Source organism: Nansenia antarctica (assembly GCF_963989245.1).
Source record: "Nansenia antarctica genome assembly, chromosome: 6".
Classification (NCBI taxonomy): domain Eukaryota; kingdom Metazoa; phylum Chordata; class Actinopteri; order Argentiniformes; family Microstomatidae; genus Nansenia; species Nansenia antarctica.
Genome location: NC_137676.1, coordinates 55,962,010 through 55,978,714, shown reverse-complemented (window position 1 = coordinate 55,978,714; position 16,705 = coordinate 55,962,010). Strand labels below are relative to the sequence as shown.

At 48.0% G+C, this 16,705-nt stretch overlaps 1 protein-coding gene across 1 annotated transcript in view; it reads right to left on the bottom strand.

Annotated features, from left to right (window-relative positions):
- ctnna2 (catenin (cadherin-associated protein), alpha 2) overlaps positions 1–16,132 on the bottom strand; it is a gene marked incomplete at its 3' end in the record, with an annotated part of 44,388 nt that extends 28,256 nt beyond the window's left edge. The window contains exons 1-4 of the mRNA XM_080533924.1: positions 16,082–16,132; positions 14,296–14,452; positions 12,086–12,286; positions 2,316–2,467 (exon numbers count right to left, since the gene is read on the bottom strand). Of these exons, the coding sequence (XP_080390050.1) occupies positions 2,316–2,467; positions 12,086–12,286; positions 14,296–14,452; positions 16,082–16,117 (546 nt within the window). The 5' untranslated portion in view covers positions 16,118–16,132. The remainder of the gene's footprint in view (positions 1–2,315; positions 2,468–12,085; positions 12,287–14,295; positions 14,453–16,081) is intronic.
- Positions 16,133–16,705: the final 573 nt, after the last annotated feature.

The following is a 16,705-nucleotide window of genomic DNA, read 5'->3' as shown; positions in this document are numbered from 1 at the left end:
GGGGTATTGTGCGAGCCACGACAGCATGTCAATACCTCGCCCAGGCCTTCTTTGTGGGACAGAAGAGGAAGGCGAGAGGGAGAATGTAATTCGGTGTATTGTTTAAGTAACGCAGCGTGGAGTTGACTCACGGGGGGGGGGGCTGCTTGTTCTTTCCCCGCAGGTCCATTATTCCCTCTCTTTGTCCTGATGGAGGTTCCACGGGAATAGACATGTTTCCTTTGTAGGCAGCAATGCATTTAAAAAAGGTCGTCATACGGAGCAGACTCTGAACCTCGTTTGAGTTTAATGTAGCGTATGTTACATTTTACCCTGTGTGTGTGTGTGTGTGTGTGTGTATGTGTGTGTGTGTGTGTGTGTGTGTGTGTGTGGGTGTGTGTGTGTGTGTGTGTGTGTGTGTGCGCGCGCAAGGTAGCATCCCATAAACACTACACTCACAAGGCCGTATTCAACCTTCACACACCATGGAGAATTGGCTCCTTAATCCTACTCTTGTAGAACTGGGCCCTGCCAGCCGACTTCTAAAGGAATTCTATGCCAGCTTACACGGGAGCACAAATTAAACAGCAGAAACCCCCCCAAAAAAAGAAAGAGAGAGAAAAAAATGGTTGTGGCACCAATACACTTCCAATGAAAGAGTCCATCGTGGAGGCGCTAAAGTTACTGTACACAACAAGGGAAGCGGAGGGGGGGGGGGGGGGGGGGGGGGGGTTGGGGTGGGGATCTTCCATGTCGTCCTGCTCTCAAAGTAATTGAACTTGGAGGAGATTACCAGGGCCCGCTGGTCTCGGGCCCGCTCAAAGCTGCTGTTTTACATTATTTACCAACAGCAAATTATTTCCATAATTAGATTTTTCCGCTAACTTGCAACCGGGAAACTTTCCAGCGTGTATAGAGTTGAATAAATGAATTAGTGTGGCGTCGAGAGGACCGCCTGCCAGAAACCGGAACATCTTGCAGCAGCAGAGAGACATACAGTATAGAGAACATGGAGACGAGTGTGTCCCCTGCACCGTGGTGGGTCTGTGCGTGTGCGCCTGTCCGTATGTGTGTATCATATCACATGACGTCCTGTGGTGTGTTATCCTCTCAGGCTGTGAACCCCGAGCTGTCTGGATGAATAAAACACACTCCTTCCTTCACTGCAGAGCTGAGCGTGTTCACTGCTACACAAGTACAATGTCAAGGCCGATGATGCCATATGGATATTAATTTGTGTATGTGTCCGTGTGTTGAGTGTAGGGCTGCAACTAACGATTATTTTGATAATCGATTAATCTGCCGATAATTAAAAAAAAAAAAAAAACTGATTTCTTTTGCAAATTTTATTTTATGTTTTCTAAATCAGCCAGGCCTATACTGTACATATACATGTGCAAAATGAATAAGTATAGGTTTAACAACAGGCCATGGACTATGGCGGTAGATTGTTTAAATAAAGTACTTGAACTCTAGCTCAATACATGCATTGTTTTAGGTAATAACTTTGCTTAATGTAAAGGTCAGTAACCCAAAGTGCAATATAGGCTACAGACAAGACACTAATGTTTTTATATAACAGATATGCTCCAAAACAATGCAATGTGTCCTCTCACTCCATACAATAGGCTAGGCTACAGTCAGTGCCTCACTCTAACTCACGGGTAGCTTGGTAGGCTACCACTAGCTAGCCTTTAGCTTATCACCTCTGCTCTACCACTGACGTTAGCCAGCTAGCTAAATACACTTGTCATGCAATATTGAATTCATGAATGCGAGCAAACACTCACTGGCTATCGCATTACATTACAGTCATTTAGCTGACGCTTCGCCAGAACTCACAAGTGCATCTCCTTACTAATACAAGTGACTATGAGCATACTCCGGTGCTGAAGGCATAGAATGCGAATAGCAAGCAAAAAATACAATAGGTCCTTAAGAGGGAGAATCTATTAGATAAACGAGAAGAACTAACTTAGGCCTACAGCTGTGCCAGTGAAACGAATGATCCTCACTTCAAAACGCAACGTATGGCATGGGTACAGCCAACGTTAAACTCCACGATTTCGGTCGAGTCGTTTTCTCCGCCTCCGCCATGATTTAAATGTAGCCGCCGCGGCGGCTCCGCAAGACAGCGTGGCGTGCGTCAACAGGAAGTAGGTTTGTTATGGAACAAGACCCGACGAATCGATAATGGAATTTGTCGCCAACGAATTTCATTATCGATTTTTATCGATTTCATCGATTCGTTGTTGCAGCCCTAGTTGAGTGGGTGAGAGGGGGGGGAGAGAGGGGGGAGAGAGGGAGGGGTGAGAGAGAGGGAGGGAGGGACGTACCCTGATCATGAGGACGGCTTTCCTGATGTCGCGCACGCCGTCGTAGACCAGGCGGGAGGCGTCGATGAACTCGTTCTCCTCGAAGGCCTGGGGGGGGCTGGTGCTCAGCGCCTCGATGGCCACCTCCACCTGCTCTGCAAACCTGGGCATGACTGAGGAGAGGAGGAGGGAGGGAGAGAGGGGGAGAGAGGGAGAGAGAGAGAGAGAGAGAGAGAGAGAGAGAGAGAGAGAGAGAGAGAGAGAGAGAGAGAGAGAGAGAGAGGGAGAGAGAGGAGAGAGGGAGAGAGAGAGGAGAGAGATAGAGAGAGGGAGGGAGAGAGAGAGAAGGAGAGAGAGAGGAGAGAGGGAGAGAGAGAGGACAGAGAGGAGAGAGAGAGAGAGAGGAGGAGAGGGAGAGATAGAGAGGTGAACAAAAGGGATAGAGAGGTTCACAAACACAAATCGATTCCAAGGTTTGTGTTCCCCCCCCCCCCCCACATTCGAGGGTGAGAGGACATCATTGTAGGGAAGAGAGGACCGGAGACAAATGTACACTGATGTGTGTTTGTGTGTGTTCTTTTAGACAAGGACACACACACACACACACACACTCCGCACGTCAGACACGTCCGTCGGGGGCCAGGGGTCGCCCCTCTGTCAGTCTCCTTCGCGACGGCGCACTTAAAGAAACGGCGAGATGTCAGCCCAAATCTCTGAGACGGAGACGGGGCGCCCTTCACACGCCAATTAGCTGGTTCACCTTGGCCGCGCTCCCGGGAGACAGGCCTGTCTGTCACAGATGTCTGTGTGTGTGTGTGTGTGTGTGTGTGTGTGTGTGTGTGTGTGCGTGCTAGGACGCTTACTCACTCAGTTCCGGTGGTAGCCTGTCAAGCCAATGATGATGTAGCAATGAGATGTATTCACCCTGTAAGGCCCACAGTTGCACAATTGCAACTTTTCACTGTTAGCTATCCTAAAAATATGAGAATGTATTATTTTAATTTTTTTAAAGACCAGGTTTACATAGTCAATGGCTCCTATTGTTTATGGTGGCGATGTTATTGGAGGGTAAACGTGTTTCTAGGTCTGGTCTTCTGGCCATGAACTCTAACGGCTAACTTCCCCTCAGGCTCAGCTCTTTGTTTCATTGGACTGGATTGGTCAAGATTCAGGTCAGTCAAATGTCTTTTGTTTTGTTTGTGATTATTTGTGATGTTTAGAACAGGGAGATATTCAGTTATTATGGAATACAGTCATCACATTTGATTTTGGGCTTGTCTGTGTTTCAATTCTACAACCCGGGGTGAGGCTGGTAGCCAGAATAGTACATTACACATTACATGGGGACATTGCGCTTCTCACATGGAAACAATACTAATAGAAATATAATGTCTTTGATGATTATTAGTATTATTATTATTAGAGTTTAGACGAGCATTGAATAAATGCATAAATGATTCCTGGTTGCAGTGTTTGAAACTGTATCTGGGTATCTTTGTTTGCTTGCCCACACAGCTGCTTGTTGAGGCAGAATCTGGTTCTGAAACAACGGCTTCACACGCAACAAGTCGCCTCTGAGAAGAAAACAATGGCTGACATTTAGTAGGAATATTAGTTTTGGCGAGCGATGAGGACGGAGCATCACTTATGGCCTTTGTGTGTTCTCGTGAAGTGGGCTGAATGTCAATTGGCCGGGCTGCTGCATATATACATATGGATTAGGCCGGCCACATAATCTGCATGAGAGTCGTGATAATCGAATGCAGACAATGTTTAACAATGGTGCTGTTTTATTAATGCTCTTCTGGCTCAGGCAAATAGCAGAGCTGCTAAAACGGTTTACACTACTTGACTGTCGAGACGCGCGCACACACACACACACACACACACACGCACACACACACACACACACACACACACACACACACACACACGCTGCATATTATACAGTTGGACTAAGTAAACTCATACCAATAAGTTTTCACATTCTAAATGATGCTAAGTATCTATATACACTGAACTACCCTGTTTTAGAATGAGAGAGAGAGAGAGAGAGAGACAGGGGAACAGAGAGAGAGAGAGAGAGAGAGAGAGAGAGAGAGAGAGACAGGGGAACAGAGAGAGAGAGAGAGAGAGAGAGAGGGGAACAGAGAGAGAAAGAGAGGGAGAGAGAGGGGGGAAAAGAGAGGGAGACACAGAGGGGCCAATACAAGAGCCATTTGCACATTCCTCTGAGCCGTCCAGAAAGTCCTTGACATTATTATCTAAGCGGCTGTTGAAATATTAAATATTCAGAGAAGCAGATCAAAAAGAGGACATCATTCAGAGAGAAGAGTTTGGGCTGAGGAGCCATGAAGAGGTCTAATAAAGAAAGAAAAGAAAAAGCAAGAAAGAAGGAAAGAAGGAGAATACAAAGGTGATTTAGCGTATCAGTCCGGCTACTGATATCCCCCCCCCCGCAAACACAGGCCTGTGATTGTGTTCTCCCACCGAGCCCTCTAACGGTTATTGAGAAGTTAGCCGTAATAAAGTAGCGAGCTAAAGCACAAAATAAACCTGGAGCACACGTAAACTTCTCCATTATAGAACATTGAGTATATTAACGGCAAACCTAAAAGGTGCTACACAAAAACTTTCCCTTTTTTCTTGTCTGTTTAATCCATTTACTGGAGGAGCGTAAAATAGGCTTTTGGGAATTTGCGGGCAAGGCGTTTTAAATAGAAATATTTAAATGTTCTCCAAGCTGGTAATGAGCAAAGTTGCTGATGGTAAAAGGAGCAATTTCACTCATTTCGGTTGAGAAATGATGAAGGGAATTAAACGTGACCATGTTAGAATGGATTTCCCCACTGCCCCCCCCCCCCCCTTCCTCCCACATCCCCCAACCCCCTTTAGTCAGACTATTAATCAACCGAGAAGTCAGGAAAGTACAACGAATGCTTAAATCACCACCCCCCTAGAATAAAGAGAAAAAAAAAGAATACAAAAAAATAGAACAACGCTTAACGGAATCAAAACAGCAGAACGTGGCATGGCGCGTATCCTAAATAGGCTAAATAACTCCCCGCCATCACACAGGAGAGAGACAGCTCACTCTGGTGACATAATAGACTCCAGATGAAAACAACAGCACCTCCTCCGCCTAGCAAACAAACCCCCGGCGGCGGTAAATCGTCGGCCGCCACGTTAACCTTCAAACCCGCGGGTGTCGCCGTGGTGATTTGTGTCCGCCTCTGAGGGAGAGAGAGCTGAGGGAGAGAGAGCTGTGCCAAGTCAGCTTCCAAAGGTTCTCCACCCACCCCCCCCCCTCTCCCCCCCGTTGTGATTTAGCGCTGAGGCCCTATTCTGCCGAGAGCTCCCCTCTTTCCTCTCTCTCACCCGTGCTCTCTCCTTTTCCCTCTCTTTTGTTTTCTCTCCCTCTCTCTCTCTCACCCGTGCTCTCTCCTTTTCGCTCTCTTTTGTTTTCCCTCCCTTTCTCTCACTCTCACCCATGCTCTCTCCCTCCTTTTCCCTCTTTTTTTTCTCTCCCTCCCTCTCTCCTTCTCTCTCTCTCTCTCTCTCTGCGGTCTCCTTCGCCCTACCCTCAGCTAAACTGCCTGCCTGTACCTAGCAGAAGTAGTGCTGACTCGTGCCGATCCTCCCTGTCAGCTCTTTATTGTTTCGCCCACCCACTGCTGAGGAGAGACTTCTCTCCTCCGTCTCTCTTCCTTCTCTTCTTCCTCTCTGCGTCTCTGACCCCTCCGGCTCACCCATCTGTTCGTCGTTTACGCGAACGCCCCGTTTCCATCATGGTAACAGGGCGTTGAGGACTGGGGAGGGTGACTCATTGTTGTGAGCTGCTGTGCAGCATAATGCACGGTAACGGTACACCTGAGGTGAAGCCGGGGCGGCCATTTTGTGCCTGGACATTCACAGTGGAGAGGATTGTTGCCCCTAGCTCCTACACAGAGTTCCTTCCCTCCCTCTCTCTCCATTTCACTCTCTCCTTCCCTCCCTCTCACCTCAACAATGCCGTTCAGACTGTTTTTGTTTAAATTGTATTTATTTTAATTATTATTTGGTTGTCAGGAAGAAGAAATCAAGCTAAAAGTGAGTCTCCTGGTTGTGATGCCAGTGGTCTATAATCACTGATGTATGGCCTCTCAGTGGGTATGATGACTGGCCATTAACTCACAACAACTTGACGTACAGGGTAAAAGAGGGAGAACCATGCTCAATAGTGTATGGAGGAGTGTGTGTGTGTGTGTGTGTGGGTGTGTGTGTGTGTGTGTGTGTGTGTGTGTGTGTGTGTGTTACTATACTCTGCTACATTCTCTTCATGTTTGACCAAACCTAGGGAAAAATCCCATTTACCTCGCCCTGAGTAATAACCAGACAGGAACGCCATCCAGCCTTTCTAAATCACAATAACTTATATCACGCTTTTAATCTCCCTCCTTCTCCAGGCAAAACCTTAATGATCGGCATTAAAATGTGTCCTTTTTTTTCAGGGCGAAGAAGATTGGTTTAAACACGCCGAGAGATGGAGGGAGAGAGAGAAGTGTCTTGAGGAGAGGAGGGGAGGGGAGGAAAAAAAAGAAAGAGAAGCCATAACCGCTTTCCTATTAGGCTATTGATTTTTCCTTCTCAAGGACAAGGCTCAATCCTGGGCCGCGAGTGTGTGGTGTGTGCGTGTGTGTGCAAGCGCGCGCGCGCGTGTGTGTGTGTGTGTGTGTGTGTGCAAGCGCGTGTGTGCGTGTGTGTGCGTGACTGTCAAAGTCTGTCAAGACTGTAGGGCTCAGCGGTACAGAGCTGTGTGGCTGGCTGGCTGTGTTCGTTCCGCTCGCCGTAAATCTGCCCGGCACTGGACGTGAGAAAGAGGGATGTCTGGGCCGGGCCGGGGTCAGAGGTCAGGTGCTGGTGATAAGCGGCCCACTCTGACGTGGCAGCTGTCAGGCCCGGGGAGTGACAGCAGGGCTGTGAGTGGGCCCATGCGTAAATACACACACACACACACACACACTCACACTCACACACACACACACACGTACATCCACACAGATTCAAACACACACTTTTCCAACATTTCCCCTCTCTCCCCCTATTTCAGGCACACATGCACACAAGTACACACACACACACACACACACACACACACACACACACGGGGGCGCCGCCACACCCGTACGCACAGACAAACAGGACATTTCGTACGCACGCACACACACACATACACACACACACTTTGGCACATGAAGCTAATAAGGGCAGTCATGAGCCATGCCACCAGGCTCACTCACACACACACACACACACACACACACACACACACACACACACACACACCTCAGACCGAGGTTGAACCCTACATCATTGACTGAGTTCTAATGAACCCCCCCCCCCCTCCCTGCCTGTTTTACGTTGCTTGGGAAAATCCTTTGTGACAACTATAGATTTTTCCGGTGGAGTTTAGTTAATTGGACTCGGGGCCTGTTGTAAAAGTGGGAGCATGTAAAGTGCTCTACCCCATCACCTTTGTTCACTTACACTTGATCATCTCTCCCTCAGATACACACCCCGACGTGCCGCGCTCCGATCCATACGCATCAGTACCGAACAGCTCGGTGGGAAAGCGGAGTGTTCAAAGTTCACAGAGATCAATGGGAATGCTTTATAGCACAGACCAGACAGCTGTGGTGGATCTCTTAAAACACCCTCACAGAAAACACAGGGAGGGAGGGAACAAAGGGAGGTATAGAGAGGAGGAGAGTCAGTGGTCTGACACCTGCCACGAGCCCGGGGCTCTTACCTTTCAGTGTGGAGCATCAACCACCTCAGAGGCTAGGGTGAACCAGGGGTCAGGGGTTAGGGTGAACCAGGGGTCAGGGGCTAGACTGTTTGTTAATGTTTAGTTTGATTGGACATTGAACAGTGTGGTGATTGGTAAAAAAATAAAAATAAAGGTAAAATACGGAAAAGGAAAGGTTGATTTAGCATCTAGGCCTAATTATGACACTTATGAGTCGACCAAAACTGGGTATTCCCTGGAGAGTTAAGCTTTTCTCTCCGAGAAAGGACTGAAGGGAGATAGTTTATATTCATTTCACTGAGGGCAGAGGGAGAGAGTAGCTCTAATAATATCATGTTTGACTCAAGATGAGTCTCTCCTAACCTCAGATAAGAACAGCCTCTATGAATTCAGATCATTATTCATCTTGTGTTTTTGAGCAGCGCCCCCCCAAAGTGACATTGTGTGGCAGGAAACGTGCAGCTAAGCGTTAATCCTCAGAGCACAGACTGTATTCTTTACTGTATTTGGATTCATAAAGGACGAGTCATCTTGCATGCATCGCAGCGCGGAGGTCAATACATTCCAACGCAGCCAAGTCCTGGAATTCATTGATATTCAGTTCATTCGATAAATTAATCTCCATTAATCATGAGTGAAATAATAGGCTATTCTCTCCGTTTCATAAACTTCAACTGATCTGAGAGGAAAGACAAAATTCACCTCACGCTGGCGCATTAAAGCACATAGCCTAACCAAACCACTGCGCATTTTCCATTTTCACAGATGCCTTTTTATACAATCTTCTGATCTTCCATCAGATCATCTTCTAGAATATTCTACCCACCGTCTACATTATTCTGTCAGATACCTTACAGAAAGTTCTATCAGATCCCAATGTTCTACATTTTACATTCAGTAGACACTGTTATCCAAAGCCACTTACTCAGTAAGTGAACTAGACATCAGTCACCAAAACAATCGTTGGTCTTGGCAGTCACAGTGTGAGCCGAAGGAAGAAATCAAGTTAAACCTCCCAGGTTATTTAATCAAATACCTTGTAACATCTTCATCCAGATACCTCATATCTCCTCTAGAAACCATCTAGAATGTTCTGTCAGATACCCCACAGGGCGTGATGGATATATATGTCTCACTTTGGGGAAAGCGACAAAAATAACCCAAATGTACTCTCACCGTATAATAATTATTATTAGCATTAGCATTAGCATTAGTCTGCTATGCTATAATATATTGTATACATTTACATGCATTCGCTAGCTGAGGTTGAAGTAACGTTTAAGTGTGATGCAGTTGATTGGCGAAGATCACATGTAAATACATAAAGCACAAAATTCATACGGGAAGGAAACTCTGTTACAATTCAACAACAGGCCGCTATCGCCATCGACTGGCCCTAGCGGCCTCTGTGTCCTTATGTAGCCTATCACCTAGCCGAGGTACTATAGTCAGGGTGGGGGGGTGGGGGGGGTGGGTGATTGTGTCTCTTAATTATCCCAGCGGAGAGCAAATAGCCACAACAACGATGGATTCTCCGCCCAACTGCTTAATGACCTCTAATAGGGGAGATAGGAGGATAAGAGCGGATGAGATTGAAGGAGAGTGATGATGTGGTGGAGAGGGGGACGGAGGGAGAGAAATGGAAGGGAGGAGACGGGTGAGGGGGGGTTAGGGTCCATTATCCTCTCTGAGTCGGCTCCAAAACAACACCGCCACCACCCTTTGTCCTTGATCCTCCTTCATCAGCTGGTTTGTTTGGTCGTTAATCCCGCCACTTCTCGCTCTTAACAAAACGAAAGAAAGAATGAAGCCACTACTTGCGTCCTGGGTTGACAGGTCAACATCAGGAAGTGATGCATTTGAAAGTTTGTCGCAGAAGTGGAAGGGGCTGTTCATTCTGGATCCACACAGGCAAACTGTTCACGTTTCTGGGGGAGCAAGGGCATTTACTGGGCTGAAGGGGACGTCCTGTGTAGCAGCTGTTATCTGAATTGTTATTATTAACAGGGTGAGGGTTAGAAGAACATACTAAAATAATGATTCATAACCACATCGCTATCCTGAAGCCAGGTCGGTTTGAACCAGCTTGATCAAACGCCCAATTCCGACATTCCAGTCAGTCGAATGAGTTCACTCACTCCGGTTTTCTTTCCAAGCCATTTCACATTCACAAGCTGTCGTCGTCCAAAGAAAATAGACCCATCAACTCAGAGACGGAGTCTTCAGCCGTGGAAAGCCTCACCCTCAGCGTTGTGCCCCCGGGAGAGAGAGAGCTTCCTCTCCCCTGACGGTGAGTTGAAAGCGGTGGACACGCTGCAGAGAGCATACCCCCGGCGCAGGGTGGCAGTGTTTTGGCCCCGGGCCTGGGTCTGTCACAATGGGCTAAATCGGTGCCTTGTGAAAAGCTGGGTGTGAGGGAGACAGTGAGACAAGCGGAGAGGAGACAGAGATGAGGAATGGAGGAGAGGAGGAGGAGGAGAGGAGGGGGGGGGCAGGGCTGAGGAGTGAACAGGTGGCGTATCCTTGGCCCCGGCCCACTCTGGTGTGTAGGAGCCAAGACGCTGTGGAGGGCGCTGGGATACGAGACTGCCAATTAGTTAGTTGTTAGTTACTGACCTGGACCACTTGAGACACCAAGCCAGGTGTGTGTCCGCGCGTCTGTGTGTGTGTGTGTGTGTGTGTGTGTGTGTGTGTCCGTCCGTGTGTGTGTGTGTCCGTCCGTGTGTGTGATGTGTGTGTGTGTGTATGTGAGTGTGAAAGAGGGCAAGCTTGCATGCCAAGACCTGTCAGGATGTGCATCTGTCTCCAGGCCCCTCCAGACCAGACCAAGCAGGCAGATCTCACTGCAGTACGGTTTTGATTTCGCCCAACAGAAGTTCAACCTATGACACTGTTGACTTGGTTTACCAAACACACACAAACTATGTTAGGCAGATGTCTAATACCTCCTCCTCTCTCAGGTGCACTTCTCTACTGACCCACCAGCCTGGGCCCATGGATGTTTTGACTCCACACAAGTGTGGCCCTTTCTGGTGTCTGCTGTGAAGGGATGCCACAGCAAGTGAATGACCTAATGGAAGAAGTGAGGTCATTGAGTAAAGGCAGCAATGCAGTCGTCAACTACATCCATAGTTTTTTTTCCAATAACTATGGAGTTGGAGAAACAAACGTGGACCTTCATTGTGACATCTGCGATATGAGGCTCTGTGCTGTGGTACTGTGCCTGACGGGCTGTACACAGCATTCACCTGAAGATGGGCCTCCACTTCCTGATTGCAGGCCACACCCAGTTTAGCCCTGCCTGTTTTGGTCTGGTCAAGCAGTGCTTCAGGAAGACCAGAGTGGACACTTGGTCAGACATTTCTAGGGTTGTTGTGTTGCCATTTTGTTTTCTCTCACTGCTGCAATGTCGACTGGAACTGAAGCCATTGAAGCCAAGAATTTTACTGTCTTGTACTTGTATAATGGATGTAGTAAACTTTTACAGGCTTATAGATTCAGATTCTATAAGCACTCCAATGTACTTGTTACACATGGCCATAAAACATCATGAATCTTGAATTATTATTGTTATTTAGCAATTTAAACATGTCAGCCCTGCAAGTTTGTTTCCTGAGAGTTAGCTGACAACCAAATACGCATATCTTCTTCAAGTTATTTTCTGATTTTAATGTATGACACATAATTTGAAAGCTTACACTCATACTCTGTATACATTTTTTTTTTAAGAAAAATGATCTTGCCTTATTTGGGGACTTTTTCATCAGACCCTGTCACGTGTGTGTGTGTGTGTGTGTGTGTGTGTGTGTGTGTGTGTGTGTGTGTGTGTGTGTGTGTGTGTGTGTGTGTGTGTGTACGTGTGTGTGTGTGTGTGTGTGTGTGTGTGTGTGTGTGTGTATGTGACATGTGTGTGTGTGTGTGTGTGTGTGTGTGTGTGTGTGTACGTGTGTGTGTGTGTGTGTGTGTACACAAACACATCTGGTTTGCAGTGCCACTAGCTCACCGGTCTCTGACAGCAGTTTGATGGACTCCAGCACCCGCTCGGTGTAGACGCCCGGCTCGTAGTTCTCCATCTCAGCGTTGATGATGTGGACCACGCGGGCGGCCCGGCCCCGGATGGCCCCGGCGGTGCGGTCCAGAGTGTCCACGTCCCCCTCCTGCAGCGCGATCACACACTTGTTCACATCCTCCAGGATGTGGTTCTCTGTGGGAGGGAGAGAAGGTTGAAGACCATCTGAAGTGTGTGTTTGTGCATGCGTGCGTGCACGCTGGAGTGAAGTGCACGTGTGTGAGTATGTGCACGTGTGTGGGTGCGTGTGTGTATCCCTGTGTGAGCACCTCTGGTGAGATATTGATTTATTTAATGACCCTGGCCTCGCTCAATCAAAGAACAGACCACTCTGTCTTGTACATCAACAGTCCACCATCTTCCCTCCTATCAGGGTCAGGGACACTGAGTCTCACAGACACTAAGTCCTTTAACAAAGCACCTTCTATCCCGGCTCAGTTCAGCTTAACTATGTAGAAAGAACAACATTGAACGCTGGCGCATCCAGATCATTCCAGCCATGCATTTTGAATGCTATTGAACTTTAAAGATACAAATAATTCATATCAATTCATTGGAGCCTTTCAGGAGAACAGTCTGCAAACAAGTCTTGCCAGTGTGGTTTTGGGTAACAAATCTCATGCAAAATGAGAAATGGTGTTACTTACCCTCTAACATTCCTTTAGAAATGTTTAAAGAGTATAAAAAGAGTCTATATAGTATATAGTTTTAAGTACAATCAAATAGCACAATCAGGTCCAAACCTGATTAATTTGGTGTCCATTTTACATGTGCACATTTGGATGAGGTGTGCAATGTATTTTGTTGCACTGACAACAACTTGAAGTCCAATTCTGCATATAATGACTTGCATTCATGAAACTAGACATCCTAAACGACGGACTAAACATCGTTTAACCTGTATTAACCCACTTCTGCCCCTTCATTTATGGAATGACCCATTTACATGGGCTATTTTGGTCATTTGAGGGTTTTGTACCTAGCAATTATGCAAAGAAATGGCAAAGCTTACCACACTGGTCTTGGCGCATGCTCTTTACCCGACAATTCAGACAGAACGCACCGGATATAACCCTCACCTCTCTGGGACCAAGATAAGGGGCAACGTTTGATCGTTTCCTTTTGAGTATACTGATAAGAAGCGTTCATGTCTCAGGCCTCCAACATTGGTGGCAAACGCCTGCAGTCCTGACTTGGGAATGACCCACAATGCAGTGTTCATCGTTCCCATCTACGTACGGCTCCTCCCTGGACAACACACCTGAGGCATCGCATCACCAGACTCAACATGTACCCCTTAGCAACATCTAGAGAGCCACATCCGTCTCCAATCTGTTCTACACATTATTTGGCGTTTGATAAATCCCCTGGTGGGCTTTCTGATAGATTTACTGGATGAGCAAACAGAGTTTCCACCGACATTTAGGTTTTTATGACGCCTGTCGTGAATTATTTATGTTCTACGTGACTTTTTGGCTGGATGGAAACCTGACTACTGAAACCAGCCAAATCAGCCAACTTTTTTGTGTGAACGATGCCCAGACACAGAGACCTGTGTCAGCTGACCGGCCTGTCTGACGCAGCCACACATATTAAACTTGAAAAAGCTAAACTAACAACAAACTAAAACTGGGCTTTGCATGGGCACCCAACCGATCAATCCAAAGCGTGGCAATTTATGCAAGTGCCTCCAGTCTCCCATTCACCATAACCACATAATTGCATATGACAATTGCAAGTATGACAGCCCATCAAAGCTTTCTGAGCAAAACTGAATACGTTTGAAAGAAAAACTCCTGTGTGAGGGTGACGCGACAGCACTCTTCTCAGCAGGATGTAGCAGCAGCCATTATTGATGTCTGGCGAAGCTGCCAGTGTCATCTCCATTAGGCACAGTAAGTCCGACTTTGAGTCGTTCATGACAGTTGTCAATGAAACAAACTGATGTGTCTGAATGGATTGATTGGTCCTATAGAAGAGAAACTATTACAAATTAAAGAAAATGTACATAAGCTTTATACTCAGACACATCCCTCCCGCTACACACACTCAGCACAAACCAAGAAATCGTCCGTCAAAATATAAAGGAATCGATTTTATATATTTATTCCATCCCCCCCCCCTCCCCGTTCCCTGTTCCGTACCTGAGACAGACAGGAAGTCGTCCACCGAGGTGATGTCGTCTACGGCCTCGGTGAGGATGCGCACCTGCTTCTCCCATTGGTCCTTGAAGACGTCCATGTTGTCCTGGGCAACCTTGCTCTGGGGGCGGGCAGCCAGGGTGAGGGCAGCATTGATTACCTGGAAGTAGGGGTGTTGGGGGGGGGGGGGGGGGGTTAGAAAGAGTTCAACTGATGTTCATTTCCAGTGATGAAGACTAACGACCCAACGAAGGGAGGATATTAGACCTCCCCCTACGCCTCCATTATGAGAGTGATATCCAGCTGATTCTCAACGCGTTAAGCAGTGAGTGGTAAAGTACTGCCAGACAGGGCGCCATTACTACGGCCAGGCATGTGTGACTCCACAGAAAAGGAGCCTATCGGATTTCCCCCCCAGACTTTAATAACCGGCTGCCTGAGCTCACGCCTCCTTTCAGCTGAACACTGATCTGGTATCATCGTGTAAACACATTATGATGCTTGGTTGAAAAACAAAACTCCACGGCCACACTCTGTGAACATATGAATCTGACTGAGCTGATTCTCCTGATCCCTGAGCATCAGTGTGACAGGGGGGCTTTGACAGCCACATGGGGGGGAGGGGGGCGGGGGGGGGGAGGGAAGGGGTGATGAGGCTTTCAGGAGCGACAGTCATCAGATAGTCTGGGGCGGTTAACTCTTACACGACCCTGTGCCTGTCCCTGTTTTTGTGTCATCAGTCCTGTCAGGATGATTGATTGGGAGAGTAACTTTCTTTACAAAAACAAAAATAAGTTCTTTCCAAAGTTTCCAGACGCTGCAGGAGAAGCCTTGAGTTGCCTGAGGTCAGTTGATGGGGCCTGAGCCAGAGTGTGGCACCTTGAATCTTTAAACTAACCCCCCCCCCAACACCCCTCCATCCCCGCCCCCCATCCTTCTCATCCATTAGTGTGTTAGAGGTCCCCTGTGAAAATGCCCCAGCCCTTAACCCTGGAAACATTGGATCAATTACCAACTACTCCTCTGCCAGGGCCCAGAAGAGTGTTCTCTCTTTCTTTCTCTCTCTCTCTCTATCCCCTTCACTCCCTCTCTCTCTCTCTGTGTATCCCCTTCACTCTCTCTCTCTCTATCCCCTTCACTCCCTCTCTCTCTCTCTCTCTCTATCCCCTTCTCTCTCTCTCTCTCTCTCTCTCTCTCTCTCTATCCCCTTCACTCCCTCTCTCTCTCTCTCTCTCTTGTGACCCAGGCAGACTAGTACCAGGACTGAGAGTGCTACTCCCATGTAAAGTTACCCTACGGAAAAACAAGCTGTGGTCTCGTGCCAAGGTTACGCTGCTCCTCCTCTCATCTCAACGGTGGGTTGCTGAGCAGAGCAGAGCTACTTTCGTGAGGCTTGGAGTCATTGCAATGCAATAAAGTACGGTTAGAGTGTCTGTATTTTTATGTTATTCGATCACATACTGTATTCTATTTCTCACTAGCCAGGACCTGTACTGAATCTTTAACCTATTCGAGGGGAATGCTGTTTTTTTCCGGACGCCCTAGATCTCAGTTTTTCCCCCCTGCTATCGGCCATTTGTTTGGCGCGACCAGGAGAGGCGTTGGCGAATGGCGCCGACAGATCTGGGGCGATCACGCTGGTGAACAAGTGACCAGGGCATTGCAGGGATGACCTTGGGAGTTTGGCTCATTATCCAGCCTGGGTGAGCTGTGGTGGTAGAGGCGTCGGATTGGGAGGTCAGTGCCTAGGGGGGTTAGAGGCAGGGTGAGGACAAGGTCGTCGTCTTACCTGTGGGCAGAGGCTGTCGATCTGGGTGGCAGCCATGCGCACCAGCTTCACGCCCTCCTCGTTGTTGGAAATAGAACAGGCCAGGTTGGCCACCTGCGAGACAGAAAGAGACCACAGAACAAGGTTAGGGTTTTCGGTCGGTTGTTTTTGTTTTTTGGCTCGGTCGTTCGACGACGTTGGGGAAAAAGGAGCGAAAAAACCTCGTCTTTTGACGGAGTTTTGATGGTTATCTCGCTTTCCCCGGCCGTATCGCCGGTTCGTTTCGTAGCGACAGCTGTCGACGTTCGGGTTCGGGGTTTCGGTACCTTTGTCGCGACTCGTGTGATGCTAGCTTTTTGTTCCTATCAGCGCTGCCCCGGATGGGTTAACTGTAGCCAACGAGCACCGACCTACTTCACCTCTCCTGACCCCGGTTGGGCCTCGTCCTCTCTTCCTCTCTTTCTCCGTGTGCAGATAGTGGATCGTGCCTGCCTGCCGGCGCTGGCCTGGCTCAGTGTCTGCTGCTATCTGGTGAGGGTTCGGGGCGACGGCGAGGAGGGATTTAATGCTTGGCTTGGAAAGGCAATGTCGGGGCAAAATATGTACAGAGAGGGTTAGGACCGCTCAACTGTTAGATTGGTATTT